Consider the following 18,851-nt stretch of genomic DNA (forward strand, 5'->3'; position numbering starts at 1 on the left):
ACTGCCCAGTCTGGCAAATGTGTTATCTATTTAGCAGATATGAAGTGTCTGTGTTAGTGCTTTTAAGAAAGAAACGGCATAATACTACACATACATCTTTTTATAAACAAAATTCTAATGTGTTCTTTTTTCACTCACCATTTTAACTGACAGAATACCAGGAAAGTCTTGCTGATAATCTGTCTTCTGACGTTTCTGGAGACTTCCTTCGTGCACTCCTTATTTTGTTACAGGTAAGTTTGAGTTTATCATTGGTTAGAATATGTAATTAAGCACTCCAGTATTGTTTTTTTACACTGTTCCTGACTCATGTTGGTGTATATATCATTTTTTTAAACAGGCCAAAAGAGATGAAAGTGTAAACATCAATGATCACCAAGCAAAAAGTGATGCTCAGGTATTTTAAAAAGTTAAGCCTATAAGGCAAAAAAAGCTATTGTTAAGGTCAGTGCCATATTATATCTGGTGTCCAACCTGAGTAGTTCAATAATGATATAATAAAATTGAAAAATTACAGCATGTATATGATACCCTGTTTACAAAAGAACACTAGCTGTTTCAAACACTCATTTTTAATTTATGTTAATTATGACTGTGATTATTCTTGCTGTAAATTATTGGTTATTGTTTTCTATGATTTTACTAAAGTTTATTAGTTTACTTTTAAATTATTTTTTCATTGCTTAGAAAATTAATAACATGTCTGCAGTCCACTAAGGGCATTTTTTTTCTGCTTAATTATAGGCTCTCTATAATGCTGGAGAAAAGAGATGGGGTACAGATGAAGATAAATTTTTTACAATTTTGTTGGAGAGGAACATACCTAATTTGAGGAAAAGTAAATCCATTTAAATGAGCTTTGTGGTTTACCACTATTTGTTCTGGCTATAGATGATTTAAAAGTCATGCTTTCTCGTAGCTTTTGAAGAGTACAAGATTATCAGCAATAAGACAATTGAAGAAAGTATAAAAGGAGAATTCTCTTCTGATATTGAGGACCTTCTTCTTGCAGTTGGTATGAATTGGTTGATTTATGCTTTATGTATTAAAAGATGAACATGTACATCATTTTAATTGGTAAAGAAGTTTGTTTATGTCATTTGCAAATAATGTTAAAATATGGAAGTATATGATTTGTATGATTTAGAATGGAGACTTTCTTTAACATTACATCCATTTCAGTTCTTAAGTTCATTGTCTGATAAAAGTTGTCTTTTTTACATTTATTTATTTGGCTGACAGCTTTGTCCAAGGCAACATCCTGAATTTGAAATACATTTGGTTACATTTCTTTTGTTTTTACAATAGGAGCACAGACACATGAAGTGACATGCTGTTGGTTACACACTGTCAGAAGCAGGGTTTGAAGTCCAAAGCATTAACCACTATAACACATTACCTACATCTTTTGTAATGTTTCTGAATTTTGAAATTTCACCATCTAAATTTTAAGTTAATTGTCAAATAAAAAGTGACTTGCCATACCTTGCACAGGAGTAACCATTATCCATATTTTCCTAAAAATCCGTCCTCATGGCTTTATTATTTTTGCTTTTGTTACAACCAGTTTATTAATTGAGCTTTTTTTGTTTTAATAGTAGTGTTTAAATGTTACAATTAACAGATGACAAGTGGCAAGGCAGAAGTTTATGTATTATAACCAGGGGTTGTTAATTTAGTTTTCACTTGTTACTCCTGATCAAGTGGTTGTCTTTAAGAGGGTAAAATTGTATTATATAATCTCTATAAATGTCATGTTTTGTTTAAGTCGCACTCATTTGGGAAATTTTGTTGAAACATAAAACGGACACTGAGTGTTTTAGTAATAAATATACAAAGATATAAATAAGGAAATAACATGTTGAGTAAAGCAAGTAGTTTAATTACAGGCTAGAACTGTACACTGATTAATAGAAATAATTGTGTGCAGAAACTTGTGATAATAGCAAAGGATATGTGGACTTTGTTTTAGAGGATATTAATATACTCATATTTGAAATTATTTAGTGATGTGTCTTGAAATGTTAAAAGGTGTTTATATATATTTATGACTTTTTTACATGCATTTGTTTATTAAGGAAAATTTCCTTGATTTAAGATATTATTAGTGTTAGTAGAAAATTATTTGTCACATACTGACATCTTTAAATAAAGATGTACAGTAAAATTTACCAGTCAGTGCTTAGTTTCAAGCAGTGACAAATTACTATCAAAATTAAATACATACAGTATATAAAAGCAACACCTTTCTGCCAAAATAAACAGCATCTTATTCAACCTTCAGAGGCTAAAATTCAAAAATGGTATAGAACAAACTTATAAGATCACACTTTTCATCCATCCATCCATCCATTTTCCAACCCGCTGAATCCGAACACAGGGTCACGGGGGTCCGCTGGAGCCAATCCCAGCCAACACAGGGCACAAGGCAGGAACCAATCCCGGGCAGGGTGCCAACCCACCGCAGGACACACACAAACACACCAAGCACACAGTAGGGCCAATTTAGAATCGCCAATCCACCTAACCTGCATGTCTTTGGACTGTGGGAGGAAACCGGAGTGCCCGGAGGAAACCCACGCAGACACGGGGAGAACATGCAAACTCCACGCAGGGAGGACCCGGGAAGCGAACCCAGGTCTCCCAACTGCGAGGCAGCAGCGCTACCCACTGTGCCACCGTGCCGCCCTCACACTTTTCAACTCATTCAAAATCCTTCCCGAAGTGATCTTGAGAACTAGATGTTAATATTTTGAGACTGTTGCTTTTTTCTAAAGACAATTTAAGATTGAACCATGTTGCAATCGCTATTATTTAAAGTATACTAACTTCTGTTTCTTTATTTTGTCTTTATAGTTTGAAAAGGTGCTTATAGCAAGTGACTGCCTTCTCACACAGTTAACTTTAAGCCAACATGGGGTCAATCCTGCCTATATCATATCTGTTCATATTTCTATTCTGTATTTTCCAGAGGGGTTTCTTGATAGTGAAAGTTAAAAAATATCCCATGATCACCACATCTGTTTGTCTTATTGTTTGTTACACAGTAAAATACTTATGTTACCTTTTACTGTACTTTTTTCTTGGCAGTGGCATGCATCAGAAACACTCCTGCATTCTTTGCTGGACGATTGCATAAAAGCATTAAAGTAAGTTAAGTTAAATATATCAGAAATGCTAGGCCCGTTAAATCTTGAGGTAAATAGATATACTGAGGGGAAACTCCTACTCTGGGTTATTCTACATGGAGTAACCCTATAAGCAGCACTCCTGAATCTTGGTGAAGCAGGAAAATATGAGTAATGCACTTTGGGTGCAGAAACAGCAAGGGCAGCTCTTTGTGTATTTGTTGTCTCTTTCAGTTTCATTCTGTGCAGGAGAAATGAAATGAAAGGTGTGAAAGTCTCCAGTCATCTGAGGGCAACACTATGAGGCACCGTTCAGGGTTCAGGAACGCAATTACATGAGAGGCCAGTAGAAGAGAGGAATAATTTGCAGCTGATTTGGAAACTGGATGTATCTATAAATGAATGGTACCATTCCATTCCAGTAGTTTATTGGGAAAGAAAAACATGCATTTGGCCTAGTGTGTGAACCACTCAAACCACACAAAAAAGAATACCAGACTTATGGGAATGACATTGGTGGCCACTTTTATTTGTTTGTTGTGTATGTGTGTTCATCTTTAATCTCTCTCTCTTTCTCTCTCTCTCTAAAACTCCCATTTTTTTTCATATTCGTGAAAGTTAGAGGTGGAAACCCCCGCAAATGTGAAAATTCGCAAATAGTACTGAGGGGGGGCCCAAACTATGGAGGGTGTATCACAGCAATATATTTTTCTGGTTTAATTAATCAATTGTTTTTAGTTTGTTGTTTTTTTTTAACTTACCCTGCTGGTTAACTGGCACCGTGGGTTGATTCCCATTTAGTGGTTTAGTGAGTGTATGCAGTCAGCTGGAGTTGGTTGCATGGAAGAGGAGAGAGGCTGGTAAGAAAGGAGAAAAAGAAAACAGGAGGGAGTAAACTGAGAAGGGAGCGAGTGAGTTCAAGCTCAACAAAGGTGAGAGCCAAAAAAGATGGCTAGAGCTCTGTGTGGGTTTCTGGTAGAGGACAAGAGAAAAAGTGGAGTGCAAAGCAGCTGAGAGGAGATGTCTAGATTTGCAGAATAACTGAGGGAGCAGTGAAGATGGAAGAAAGCTGGCGTGGATTTCACTGTTCTGTTTTTTTACCAAAAATAACTTTTAATATTAAAAATATAGTATGCACTTACACTAACAAATATTTAATATTAAAATATAATATTTATATATTATATGATATTCAGTATGTGTATATATTTTTGGTCCACGCATCATCTGCAAGTTTCTACAATCTTACAGCAACCTTCAAAAGTATTGCTGTTTAATTCTTGATGGCTAACTCATGAATAATGGAAACCACAAAATGAAAGAGGGGCAACTGTTTCCCACACCCTCAGTAAAATAGATTACATTTACTTACTGCTTATCCAATGATGGAAATCAGTAAATTCTGTATATGCTAATAACATATGAAATCATTTCAGTTTGTTTTTACTAAATTATTGTTGGCATTTTATTATGTTAGATTAATTTAACAATGCAGAGTAATGAAAGGTTTATATAGTGTAACAAGGTTACTGTAATCTTCATGTATTTATTAGGTTAATGTCCTCTGTACTGTTCATGGGTAACCATGTTAACATTTTATTAATTTGCAGGGTGCCGGCACAAATGAGAGCACTCTTACCAGGGTAATGGTTTCCAGGTCTGAGATTGATTTGCTTGACATTCGCACTGAATACAAAAAACTATATGGCCACTCATTGCATTCTGCAATCAAGGTGAGATCTCTTTTGTTAACATGGAAAATTTTAATTTGTAATGTGTTTTGTTATGGTGGATGTCTTTGTACTTTGCACCCATTGCTTGCAGTTCTGCCTTAAATGGATACGTAGGTCAGAAAATGGATCATTGGACTTAATATGTAAATGTATTTATTTAATGTATGAATGTGTGTGGTTTGATAATTATTTTGCAATTGCTTTATAGCTAGAACATTGTGCAAGTGCTCTGAGCTTTTACATGGTGACAGGCACTATACAACTAAAAGTAGTAATTCATTTTTGAGTTAATGTAATTCTAAACTAAATTATAGTTGAATTCTGCAAAAAATGGAGGGAGACTGTTTTCCATTCAATGGCATACTGACTGACTGTGTTGTGTAGTACTGGTCTTTCCTAGGAACATAAGACTAAAACAGCAAGCACCTTCTAAAGTATACTACAATTTGCTGTAGCATAGATTCATAGAAACAGTTTGTCTGTAGTTTTCATTCTCTCTGATAAACATGCATTTTACATTTATTATTGTTTAAAAAAATTATAAATTAAAAAAAAATCAGTTTACACTACATCCAGCATCCAACAGTCTGAAAATAAAAATACAATTATTAATTGAAGCAAAATGATCTGTGCCATAGTACATTTGACTATATAGATCTGTATATAACTAAATATAAATTTTTAAATTATGATCTGTGCATGTGTGTTTATAAAAAAATATAAATATATGTGTCTCTGTGTTTCTCATAACAAAAATGTGAACACATGATATATGTAGAAAATGATGTATGTTTCACTTATTTCTTTATGTAAAGTGTTAACATTTGTGTGCTTTTACTTTGAAAGCAAAATATGAGAGAAAGAAAAAAAAAGAATGCACAAGCTTAATGAACATTGCAGTTATTATGTGCTATTTACCAGCGTTTTACTGCCACCTGCTGTGGCAATGGAGCATTTACTAAAAATTCAATAGTACAATTTGCTTTTCAACATAATTACAGTATTAACTGTACTAGCAATGTTTTGACTGTGTTATGGTAAAATTTAAAGTAATGTATAATGAGATTAATTTGCTGAGTGATTGAGACAGGTTTAGGTACTCACTCAGAGTAATTGGCTAGTAATCACAGAAATTTTGGAGCTAAATATTGATAAAATATTTTAGGATTCAGGCTTCCAGCATGAAAAGTACTGTAAATTTAAACTAGAAACACTTTTTTCATCATTATTAGTAAAAGACTTTTCTCTCCAAAGGAATGCACAGAAGTAATTTATTGTTTTGTTTTTTTTTTTTAACTTCAGTCTGATACTTCAGGAGACTATGAAGAGGCTTTACTGAAGATTTGTGGAGGTGAAGATTAAACGTTTTCGAACCAACAATAAATGAAGAAAATTCATTTCAGGACTGTGGATTATATTCTTGTCTGTTATCACTACTTGCTAATAAGTACATTTAGCAACTGCATTATCATGATACACATTAAATGTTTGCAGTGTATGTAATCAGTCTTTTAATTCCTTTTATTTTAAACTTTAAACTGGTGAGATCAAGAATATGAAATTATACTATCAGTCAAAGGGGCATTTGAAGTATGAAGTCTCAGTTTGCTTAGAAATATTGCAAAAAACACAGTTGTTCCTTACGATGTAAAACTAAAGATTCAAGTTCGTGTTTCTTTGCGTCTTTGAAACTTGTAGTTACCTTCACTTCAATATCCTCTGTGTTCTGAGACTTCTTCGAATGAACAGTTTTACTTGAGAAAAGTATATTTATTTTGTTTTATATGACTACTAAAAAGGTCTGCCAGTACTAACCTTAATTCTGTCTGAAAAAAGTAAGAGTCAGTGAGTATTACTATGAGAAGGAATGCATCATGTCTGAGAACAGGAAAGTTAAAAACAGTGGCAGAGAAAGTTCATTAGACTAGAGCATTTATGTTGTGCATGAGTTGAGTCCCACTGAAAAAGGATCTGCCAGAAAGAAAGAATTTAAAGAAGTTTTAGGTTGTGCTTACCTCTAACAAAACTATTATATTTGTCTCAACATTAATGCTTTGCTGCTAATGCTTAAATGAGATTGCTGTACACCCCTTCTTTAGTGCTGTATGACATTCCAATTTTTTTTCTTACTTTTTGATTCAAATTTATTTTGTTGAGCTCCTATTCAGATGTACAAATCTGCATACATTCTTATTTTAGTGTTGCATGTTTCTCCCAAAATGTATAATGACTGCACTTTTTATAATATTTTAGGAAGTTTTTAATTAAATACATTAACATTGCCAATGCCTAGACCAAATAATACCAGGAATGTATTTTATCTATTCTGAGATGTTTTGTTGCAGATATTAAGAGTCACAATGCAGAATGATGCGTACCTTATATTTTTACCTTGTAAAAAAGAATAAATTGTAACAGCATTTTCTCTTAATTTTGTGACTGTTTACCAGAAACATACATTTGTTTAAATTGATTTTATTGTCAAGGATGCCAGGAATCCATGATAAATTTAAAACAATTTTATATGCCTACCATATTTCAAGAAATGTCCAGGTCACCTGTAGTCTTGCTTGGAGACAAGAATTTAAAGTATAAATTACAGTAAAAGATAAAATGCTTTAATTGCCATATTGGTTTGCATGTACATCCCCTATGTTGAAGAGGTATAGAAAATAACACCAGACTTGTGAAAGTTTATTCACGTGCAATTTACTTGCAGTTATTCACAAAGACTTGATACTGAATGATTTTCATAGTATGTCTGGATTTCTTGTATACCCAGTAAACTAACTATTAATTCATATCATATTATCTCTTAAATAGCAGAAGATTGTCTTCTCAAATATATAACTTGGACATTTACTTCTTTTTCCACCAGCCATCATGTAAAGTACTCCTTTTAGTGTTTCACCTTAAAGCTGCTTTTATTTAATTTGCAATTTCAGTTTTGTGTGTTCAGTTCATCAGTATGCTGGAAAAATATATGCAAGGGAACAGAAGCAAAACATAGAAAAATCAAGGTATGGTTGCAGTACTTGAACACACATACTGTACTGGTGTTTTCCAAGGCACGTCTTACACACACACGATAAAAAAGTAAAAACTCAGAAAATGAAAAGGGCAGGATGGGTGATAGAGCAGAAGTGCCACAAACCAAATATTGATTTTTTTTAAATTTTGTTTTATGCATGCTGAGGATATGATAATAAAGGAAACTAAACACAATGTTTTCGAGTGAGTAAATTCACTGACACTGGTACCAATCAATCATGCAGACTCCATACAAAACCTGGTGCTGTGAGGCAGGAATGACAGCCCACTCTACCTACGTTGAAACATTTGCATTGACCTTACTAAATTCCAACCTGATTAAACACGGGTGAATTGGCGTTGCTAAATTTGCCAGACTCTTTGTGTGTGTTCACCCAATGGACTGGCATGCTGTCCTAGTGATGTTCCTGCTTTTAACTCTGTTATTGCTGAGTAGGTCCTGCTTCCCTGTAACCCTGCCCCGGATAAGCAGGTAAGAAGATGGATGAATTATTATTATTATTATTATTATTATTATTGCTGTGCATATAATGGAGAAAAATATTTGAATAGATGAATGCAAGGAAGGTATTAAGGACATTTAATAATAATATTGATTGGCAAGGTGGTGCAGTGGTAATGCTGCTGTCCTTTAGTGAATGAGACTGTTTGTGTCTGCGTGAAGTTTGCAAGTCCTAGCTGCATGCATGCTAGGTGGATTAGGTGTTGTTAAAGTGGTCCTAGTGGGGGTGTGTGCATGTCTGTGTTCACCCTGCGATGGACAGGTACCCTTTCCAAGGATTGTTCTTGTCTTTTGTCTAATTCTTGATGGGATAGGCTCCAACTGCCCTAACCTTCCTTAGATAAGCAGTTTAAGAAGATGAATATATTTATGTCGTTCATGCTATGTACCTGCTCAGTATTTTCTGTCACTGAAGCACATGCATGCATGTTGATACCAGGTAGTAGAAGGTAGTATTTTTGTGAAATGAAGAAATAAGCTTCTGTACAGTGAATAAATATGTGTAAGTGTGACTTTTTCAGTTATTATTGTGTAGTTGTCTATAAAACAGAGAAAGCAATTCACATCTGGGTATCAACATTCAATAATGTCAATAACAGCATTTGGCAAAGACTTTCCATAGTGAATCTATGCCCCTGTGGCTTAAAGGATGCCACGGAGGAAGACAAACAGGGTAGTTGGCAAAGTGCAGATGTGGTCTTCTTTTCAAATGGCTGAATGTTTCAATGGTTTGCGTTTTGCTTTTTTCCATCTTAAAATAACATGGAAATATGTGTGCAATCTTAAGACACAGATCCAAAAAGACATGCTTAAAAAACGGTGCTCATAATTTCCATTATAGAACACATAAGCAGACATTTTTTTTTTAATTTATAAAATACAGGGTGAGTAGAAATTATGTTAACACTAATGGTACTGCTTTGTATATACTTATGTACAATTTTTGCGGACATATGGTGCATGTGTTGAACATGACAGTGAACAGGTTGAGACATTCCTGTAAATCATTTTGCACATATGAAGTATGTTTTGTGAATAAATTGTTTCCACCATTCAAATGTTTACATAATTTTGACTCCCCCTGTATATTTCATTTTATAGCATAGTTTCATGTGGCAAACTAAAATACGCCATGATCATGAAGAAAAACTTTGACTTGAAAAATACCAAATTTATTAACACGTTTACAGTTTTTCCATTCATTTTATATAGCTAAATGCAAAAGAGTCATTTCTTAAGTGTTCTGAGCACAATTTGGGGTAGTTTAGTCTGCCAGACTGAACATGAGAACCTACCAAGTAGTTTCCTTCTCCTCCTCTGAAGAGTTGCCTTGACACTGGCACGAATTCTGAGTCTTAGCTTTGCTTATAGCTTGTTGTAATTGACTATGAATTGTGGGTGCAACCTGCCCTATCCTCCCCATTTTTAACCTGTGCAGACAAGGATGTAATAAAGCCTGGGGTTTTTACTGAGAAATTGTCTATTTTCTTTAAAGTGCATGGAGATTAAATAATTTAAGTCTCAGTTTTATCACTGCTCAGTCTGAGAAAGTTTTCAGATGGCCAGTGTTTAATGTCAGCCAAACAGCCAACTAGTGCAAGAGGAGGTAATGTTTGCATAAGCCCTGTGTGGAAATAAATGTCTTATCATCACAGTGTATCTATGTAAAAAATGTCACACTTGCTGTTCGGATGAATGATATTTTTTCCCCATGGGGAAATTAAATTTTTACAGTAGTTCAAAAAAAAAAAAATATAATAAAACACTATGGTCTGTGTGTGTCTGATCCCTAAGAGCAATCTGATTGGACAGTTTGGCTTTCGTAATAGCATTGACAGAGACCATGCAAGTGTTAAACATACCAAAGGAGTAAAACTGTAGGAGTCATGTTCAAAAACCAGAAGTATTAAAGCAAGCAGGAGATGAGAAAAGTACTTCCAAATGACAGAGTCTGAGAAGCAGACTTTACAGGAACGCACCCAACAGAGAATGTGCCGATCAAAAGGTTCAGACACATAAGAATACCAAGGAAAGGCATTGAAGGTACATGTAAGGCAAGAGATATTGAATTTTTTTAATGCATAAGTTTTCCACATTCAACTTATATGACTGATATTATAAAATACCAGAAATTATACTGTAAAATCAAGTCCCAACTTATCCGCAAGTATATACGGTATGTGAGTAGTCAAGTTGGTAAGTTTCTTTTGTGATTATGTTATACTATCTGTAAACCCGCGCTGTAAAGCAGCCCAGGGTCCTAGAAACTATTGAAATCGTCAGAAAAAAAATTGAAATGTAGAGATGTCAGGTAATTGAAAGGAACTACTCTGGGCGTCTCTCTCCTAGGAGGTTTCGTTTTGTCAATGTGCTCACATCACTTGTGTATTAGCAGCTAAGCGACTTTGTCTTTCTTCGGAGGTTTTGTTTGCCGGGGGTGATTGAGTCACTCTTGATTTTTCATCACAGTTTCAAGTCCCCCTTACACTACAAATGTTTCATGAGATCATCTTCAGCAAGTGCTTGCTGGGTATGTTGAGTTCAGGCCCGACATGGCGTTTTTCTAACAGAAAGAATTGCATAATCTACAGCACTTGCTTTCATTCTTCTCCTACAGTTGTTGTTCTTCTTCATTGTCTGTTGACATTGTCTTGGACTTTTGGCTGAATGGTCAAAGGTTGTCCACTATATGTGTATAGCTAACGACTTTCTACCCTGAAATCAAATTAGTTGTAATCACAGACTGTTATGACTAAGTCATTAGGTGTTCTTGATAGAGTTCTATATTACACACCTTTCCCCTTATATATTCTTTGATGTGTAGCCTTTGTCAGAATGCCTCAAATCCCATAGACTTGACACCATTTATAAAGTAATGTACTTTATAACTTCTCCCCACCATCCCTTCTACGTCTATAACCTCAGGCAATTACAGAAAGTAAAAGACAAGCAGGAGTTAAGTTACAACTTAATCAGAGGGGGCTCGGTGGTCTCATGGTCTGGAACCCCTACAGATTTTATTTTTTTCTCTCCAGCCGTCTGGAGTTTTTTTTTCTGTTCCCCCCTTGCCATCGGACCTTACTCTTATTCTATGTTAATTAGTGTGGTCTTATTTTAATTCTTACTTTGTCTTTTATTTTTCTTTTCTGCCTCATGTAAAGCACTTTGAGCTACATTATTTGTATGAAAATGTGGTATATAAATAAATGTTGTTGTTTAAATAATACTAGGGTGTTGTACTGCGTTAGCCATTATGAATGTAGTGAGAAGTCAAGCAAAATGACACCTTTTATTGGCTAACTAAAAAGAAGGGACCTGAGTTGCCTTGAAAGCTTGCATATTGTAATCTTTTTAGTTAGCTAATAAAAGGTATCATTTTGCTTGACTTCTCAAAACTTTAAATAACATATTATTGATAGTATTTGTAAAATAACAATAAGCAAAGTGCAAGTGAACACTGGCAACCACACAACCTGATAAATGGTGATGTGTAGCTTCAGGTGGCACACAGACGTGTTAGTTACTTAAAATGCCTCTAGTTAAGTCGTCATTTTTAGTCAGCTTTCTTCAGAACAGGCCTCATGTCTGTCTCAATAAGGTTGCCGAGTTGTGCTTCTCAGTGTATTCTCATACTTTTCAGTCCATAGTGTATGAGAGATAGGGAAGGGTAAAGCAAGCAAATGTACATATTCTCTGTTCAAACCCTTACACCAATAGGATGTCTTGGTATAGAATGGCCTCTGATTCAAAACCAAACAGCCAACTTTAGACCAGTAGAATTCTGGTGCGACACATCCCCCAGTTACTGGCTTATTTTCACACCTGCCCACAAAAACCACAACAACACTGCATGACTAAAAGTTACAGGCACACTCAGAAACTGCGACTCTTTGTGATTTTCTTAATAAATATTATGTAAATTTAGCCATGGACTTAAAAATCATTGGAACAGTTGTGGAGTATGATGCTGGCTTTGAGCTATATGAAACTTTATCTTCCTTTTAGGGTGAACCATCTACAGGTCCTGTGTTCCTCTTTGCCAGGTGGGGTGGTTCTCCCACATTTCGTTATTCTATTACCACCAAAGCACTATACCTTCTTATTGAGTGTCTCTCTCACAACCCTTTCCTCTTCCAATGATCCTTTTACCCCATCTCTCCTCTCTCTTCTATATTCATTTTAATTTGGCCTGGTACCACTTTAGTGCCACCATAGAGGCATTTCTAGGATCAGTGCCAGCCCTGCTTGGCTATTGGAAGACTTGAGCTCCCTGTCGTGTGGGTGGGTGAGTGATGGTATGCATTCTGTGATGGGTTGATTCCTGCTATGTGCCAGCTCTGCCTCAAGACAATTTGAATCTCCAAGGTCTTGTAGCGATTAAAGTGAGTTATGAAAGTAGATATATGGATGAATGAATGGAGTTCTATAGAGTGTGTGAGGCAACTTCTGAGTTTTCGTACAATCCAGTATGTTGGATCTGTTACTGTAGGACACAAGCATCTACAATATGGGAGCCTAAGTTATCTGACTACAATCTTTACCTTTCCTGCGTCTTATTTAGTTCAATTGGAGACCTTAATGATTTTCATCCCCGAGGTGGGTCATTATAAGCCATAATAATACTGTGATTGCGGGACACCAAAAGGATAAACGCTTCACATAACATTCCTTAGACAGCTGTTGTCCATTTTTGGTTCCTTGTAATTGACAGATTGGGTTCAGTTGTCAGGTGGCAGAGATGTCCGTCTCTGAGATCCCCTGTTGTCTCCTGCCTTGATTTCTGAAGGAGGCCAGTCGTCTGCTGCAGAATATCTTGAATTCCTTCTGTCAGCATATCTCAAAACCATAAGCATAGTGGGCATCACAATGACTCTTTGCATAGATTTCTCTAGACAGATAGACATTTATTTATTCCTAGGGGGCCATTTGCCTTTTTTTACAGAAGCTTTTTAACTAAATAGATACATAAATAGGTAGATAGATAAATAAGCAAACAATTAAATAAATACACACACACTGTGGTCTGAACACACACCAGAATAACTAAAAAGCAAAAAAATTTAAAAGAAAGAAGTCATATTGAGGCATTATTGCTGTTGGTATAAAGGAGCCCCCACAGCATTTCTTCACACACTTCTGCTGAATAATTCGTTGGCTGAAAGTCCTCACTGTTCGTGTGTCAAAGAGAGGATGTGCAGCAATGCTCATAAAGGCACTCAGTTTTGTTTTAATTCTCTCTTTTGCTATGACCACCAGGGGGTCCTGAGTACATTCTATAACTTGTTGTCGCTTGTCTTATCTCTTTATCGCCATCCTAATTCATTGGAACAAAGAATTGTTGTATATATGGCAATAAACTTAAACTCATTTTTAGTTAGTTAAAAGTTCTCTACCATGAAAGGCCTACCTTATCATCCTTTCAGCCTTCACTCAGATATCACATCTTTTCTTTATATCTCATTCTGGAAGAACCAAAGATATGTGATCTCGTAAATATGGTGTGAACCTCAAGGACAAGAAATAATAACTTTCTTCTCTCTCTCTCTCTCCCCTCTCAGTGTAATTCCTTTGTCCTAATCATTTTCTAACTTTGTGTTTTTACAGGTGAAGTGTTGATATACCTGAATTATTGATCTGTGACACCCAGGTCTGACAGAGGGTATCCAGTTATGCCACTTAATTGCTCTGTTGGTTCACTAGTTGACAACGCAACACTTTAAAGAGGTTTTATTTGACAAGTTGAGTTTAGGTGTCTGTTCTGAGATTACTCCCATGTCATATTTTCTTAGGAACTGGCTGTGCTACCCCTCTAAGGTGGGCTGAAAACTAAATAATCAATGTAGACCTCAGTGTGAATGTTTGCAGGGCACCATGCATTACAGATGTCGGTGTTATATGGCATCTGGTATGAATTTTGTAAAAACAGAGACATAGCAACTTGACAGACACATCCTTTTATTAAGGTGGATGCTTGAATATGTTTTGTCACAGCACGGAATGTTCTTGGGTTGAACATGGAGAATTCTTTTTGGGTAAATGTTCGAGTTTAAGAGCATCTCCATTATGATTTTCCATATCCTTACTTAATTGTTCTCCTGCTATGCTGAAGCTGGTCCCATGGACAAACAGCACAGCAGTGTGGCAAATCATGTGCATGAAGATTTAAAAGAGTGGATCAAGCTGTGTCTGACATGTTTCAGCTGAATCACGGGTTTGAAGGAATACACTGATATTTTGTCTTCATAAAGATTTGTTATGAATGATTTGAAATCACTTCAGTTCCCTTTGTCCAGCACCTCCTGACTCACCAGTATGAGAAAACCCCCATATATGACATACTGTTTGACTGGTATAGATGTCTAGTTATGCAAGATGTTGAGCTTATCGGGGTGTCCCCCAAACCCCCATATTTCTGGCCCTCTAGTTCCAAAAAAAATCCCTTTTTCTATCATAACTGGTGCAGGAAATTACACCCTTCTGATAAGAGTAAACCAATGGGTGTCTTCAGCAAAAAAGATCTGAAGGACTTGAAGTTGTGCGTGCCACATCAACTGATCAGGGGGGTTCCTAATGGGATATGAGAGGTCAATGTTACGCCTTTTGACAACACTTGGAAAAAATGGGGATCGCTAATAGAAGCACATGGAGTGTCGTTTTATGCTATTTTGAGGTTGCTGATCACGAATATTTGGTATTTGGTACACTGTACTAATGATAATATTTTTGATATTCGATTCTTTACAGGTGGTCCTAGTGCTCTAAGAGTCACTTAATGTTGAGCGTAACCATGTAGGATGTTGTTTTAGAATATTTCAAGGTCAGTGATTCTGAATATGATGTTATTTTTGATTTGTGATTCTTTACAAGGGAACAAGACCTCTATGGGCCTCTATTGGTGTATGAAAAATTTCTATTACAATCGAGAATATTTAGACTTTAAACATTTCAACTGAGGCACATGTTTTATTATTTGAAGTATTTGACACAACTATTCTTGTTTATTATGTACTTCTGTCTCATGGAGTAAATCTTTACATTTCTTATGAGCAACTCAAATTAAGGCGACCTACTCTAATTCAGACTTTTTTCAAACACAGGCAGCATGTGAAAGCTTAACACAGAGCTAAGTGTGGAATAGTTTGGACGAGCTCAGTCGTGAATGAAACGGACAAATGTGGTATTAGCAGACACTTCAGCTGTGCTTTGGTGGGGAGAGCGATGGCCAACAGGTCTAAAGTGAGTGGACTTCTAAAGTCAAAGAGCTCACTACTGCAGACATAGTGAGAGGCTTGAGGAAAGAGTTTATGAAATGCAAACAGGACGTTGTGTGTCCATTGAATGAAGGTTAATCTTCTTCGGTTTCATGAGATGAGGGTTAATCTCATTCTTCAGGTGGCCTTAGAAAGGAGCTCCTTGCTCGGACCTACACTTGTTAAACAACTCTCTAATGTGTAGATAAACATCTCTGACTTTTCTGACTTTGTGTTTCAATGATCCACAACTATGGACCATCCCCCTATCGTTACAGAGAAAATTAGCATTTTTATGTGAGCTAATTTCACACATTTTGATCTTTATGTCGGTATAACAAATTGCTGGGAACCTCTTAATTAATTACTGTTACAGACACAGAAGATATATTTTTATTACCATAGAAAACCAAAAAGATGTCAAAAGTGGAGTGTACCTAACCTCTCGTAACTAAGATCACTGAGCATCTATCCTTTATGTTATGGTAGACATTAAGATTCAGCTTCCATTTAGTTTTTAGTTTTGTATATTTTCTAAAAATAATTTAAAACCTCACGCTGAAGGAGAACTGAGGTAGCAGGTGCTGTTCAGTATACACTTGTGTAAGAACACTTGTCATAGGCAAATCCTAAATTCTATTTGGAATTGAGATATAGAAGAAGGTCGAGGTAAATAAGACAAGGTCTTAAACAAATAAGGCGCAGGACATGAAACAATAATCTCAATTGAGAAACCAAAAGTTCACAGAAGCAGAACATAAGACAAAAATCACAGTCAGAACACAAAAAAGGAATTTGGGCCTCTATACTAGAGTTTTTGAGGTTAAAGTTAAAAATCTGGACAAAAACAGAAAGTGCATGACACTGACCTTTATACCATTGACCTGCTGATGTCACGTGTCACACGTTTAACCATTAAAAAGTCCCAAAATTGTGGAGCCATAAAAAATTACAGCACCTTAGGAGAAAACTAAAGATTACTTATGTACAACAATTACAAAAATAAATGTGAGCTTTGGAATCCTGGGCCTCAAAAACTCCCAAACAAAGTAGAAATTATTTTTTAAAGCCCCTAGGAACCATTTAGCAGACTTAAAAACACGTGTCAAATCATGACAATTGGATAATAAGTAAACGTTATTTCAAATACAGTGGAACCTCGGTTCACGAACATCTCGGTACACGTACAAATCGGTTTACGACCAAAAAGTTCACCAAACTTTTGCCTCGGTTCATGATCACACACTCGGTATACGAACAAGCCAGGTTCCCTTTCGGTTTGTACATGTTCAGTCTCTCCCTGTGCATTTCCTGTGCAGCAAGCAAGAGAGAGAGAGCGAGACACACACACACACAGGCAGTGCGAGAGAGAGAGAGCCACACACACACACACACACACAGGAGCGCGCTAGAGAGACACACACACAGGCGCTGCAGGCTCGCAAAAGAGAGACGCACGCACACACACACACACACAGGCGCGCGTGCGAGCGAGAGAGAGCGAGCGAGGGACGCATAAGGTAGAGAAGGCTTGTTTTTGTTTTCAGTTTTGTTTACAGCGATCGGTTCGTAGCCTGCATTGTTGCAATGTTACTTTTCTTGGTGGTTTATTAAATTACGGATTTTTCAAATGTTCATTTTTTCCCCTGTGCTTAAAACTCATTAAAAAAAAAAAAGTGTTTTTAGCGAGCGGTTCCTAGCACTATAGCGCGAACTATTGCAGTGTTAGTTTTCTCTGTTGTTCAAGGTTTTCTCAGTGTTATTCAATGTTTTTACATTTAGTTTACTACTACACTGTGCGTTCTATGATATAATTAACTATATTTGTGCTTAAAAACTAAAAAATATATATATATTTACATACAGTTTGTACGGTCTGGAACGGATTAATTGTATTTACATACAATCCTATGGGGGAAATTGCTTCGGTTCACGACCAACTCGGTTTACAACCAGAGTTTTGGAACGAATTATGGTCGTGAACCGAGGTTCCACTGTACCTTTATCTGTAGACTGATTACAGTATTATTCCTTCACACATAGAAAATAAGTTTCATTTCAGCAAACTGTTCTGCTTAAAAGTGTAGAGTGAACAGGGACCAGAAGATAAACTACTGTCAAAAATGACAGGGCAAAGTTGTAACCTGATCGGCAAAAATCATCTAAAAGTTTCTCTAATCGCCCTAAAGCCAAAACACTAAACCAGAATCAAAGTTGGGAGACGAGTCTTTACCCAGCAATTCTTTGACACACACAAAATCTTTAAATATTCAGAATCTTGGACAACAAGAAAGTTCCCAGCACTGAGAGTGACTTCATCTGCTGCGTCCTGCTGGTCGATTTTATGTAAAAGTATTATTGCCACCACATCACAAAATGGGAGCTTCTGTGTAAAACAAAATGGTATCAATGAAAGCCGCAAAATATTTATAACTCACCAAAAATTAAATCCATTCGTAGCACAAAACAATGTTAGTTTCATATGAACGCCACAGTTATCCACCATCCCAAGGCATTTCCCAAGCACAGAGGTGTATTTTTCACAACTGGAGCAAAGGCAGCATAGGTAAGTTGCTCAGCATCCTGCGGTAAGTTGGACGTGAGGATTGAACTTTGTGCCTTAGTGTCCAAGATCTTAGCCACAGACCACCAGAGATACTGTATGACCATTCCATGTAAACTGAAATCCTGTACTTTTCTGCACATGGGTGTACTTTAAATGTTGCTACAGTCTCTCAGTCTGGCAGGTTCACTCTACACAACATCGACAGGATCAGATGGCATCTGACACAGTATGCAGCACAACTCCTGGTCCAGGCTCGTATCTGGTCACGTCTGGACTGCTGTGTCACCAAACCACTGCAGATGACTCAAAATGCAGTATCACATCTGGTGTTCAAACAGTCAAGGCAGGCACGTCACTCCTCTCTTCACATCACTACATTGTCTTCCTGTAGCGGCACATATTCAGTTCAAATCCTTTAAACTTGCCTACAAGGTGATCAGTGGGTCAGGCCCTGAATATATGGAGGCACTTGAGAGGTCCTCTGCTCCTTCTCGACTGCTCAGGTCTGCTGATAAACATTGTCAGGTGATGCCACTTCTGTGTTACATCAAATCTCAATCAAGACTGTTTTCATGTGTAGCTCCTAGCTGGTGGAATGGTGGCCCACCACCAATTGAAATG

General features: G+C 36.4%; 1 protein-coding gene across 1 annotated transcript in view; it reads left to right on the forward strand.

The window, feature by feature from the left end:
* The window catches only part of anxa3a (annexin A3a), a 38,278-nt gene extending 31,914 nt beyond the window's left edge, over window positions 1–6,364 (forward strand). The window contains exons 7-13 of the mRNA XM_028805600.2: window positions 154–233; window positions 341–397; window positions 745–838; window positions 920–1,015; window positions 3,091–3,149; window positions 4,739–4,861; window positions 6,164–6,364. Of these exons, the coding sequence (XP_028661433.1) occupies window positions 154–233; window positions 341–397; window positions 745–838; window positions 920–1,015; window positions 3,091–3,149; window positions 4,739–4,861; window positions 6,164–6,223 (569 nt within the window). The 3' untranslated portion in view covers window positions 6,224–6,364. The remainder of the gene's footprint in view (window positions 1–153; window positions 234–340; window positions 398–744; window positions 839–919; window positions 1,016–3,090; window positions 3,150–4,738; window positions 4,862–6,163) is intronic.
* Window positions 6,365–18,851: the final 12,487 nt, after the last annotated feature.

Source organism: Erpetoichthys calabaricus, chromosome 7 (assembly GCF_900747795.2).
Source record: "Erpetoichthys calabaricus chromosome 7, fErpCal1.3, whole genome shotgun sequence".
NCBI lineage: Eukaryota > Metazoa > Chordata > Cladistia > Polypteriformes > Polypteridae > Erpetoichthys > Erpetoichthys calabaricus.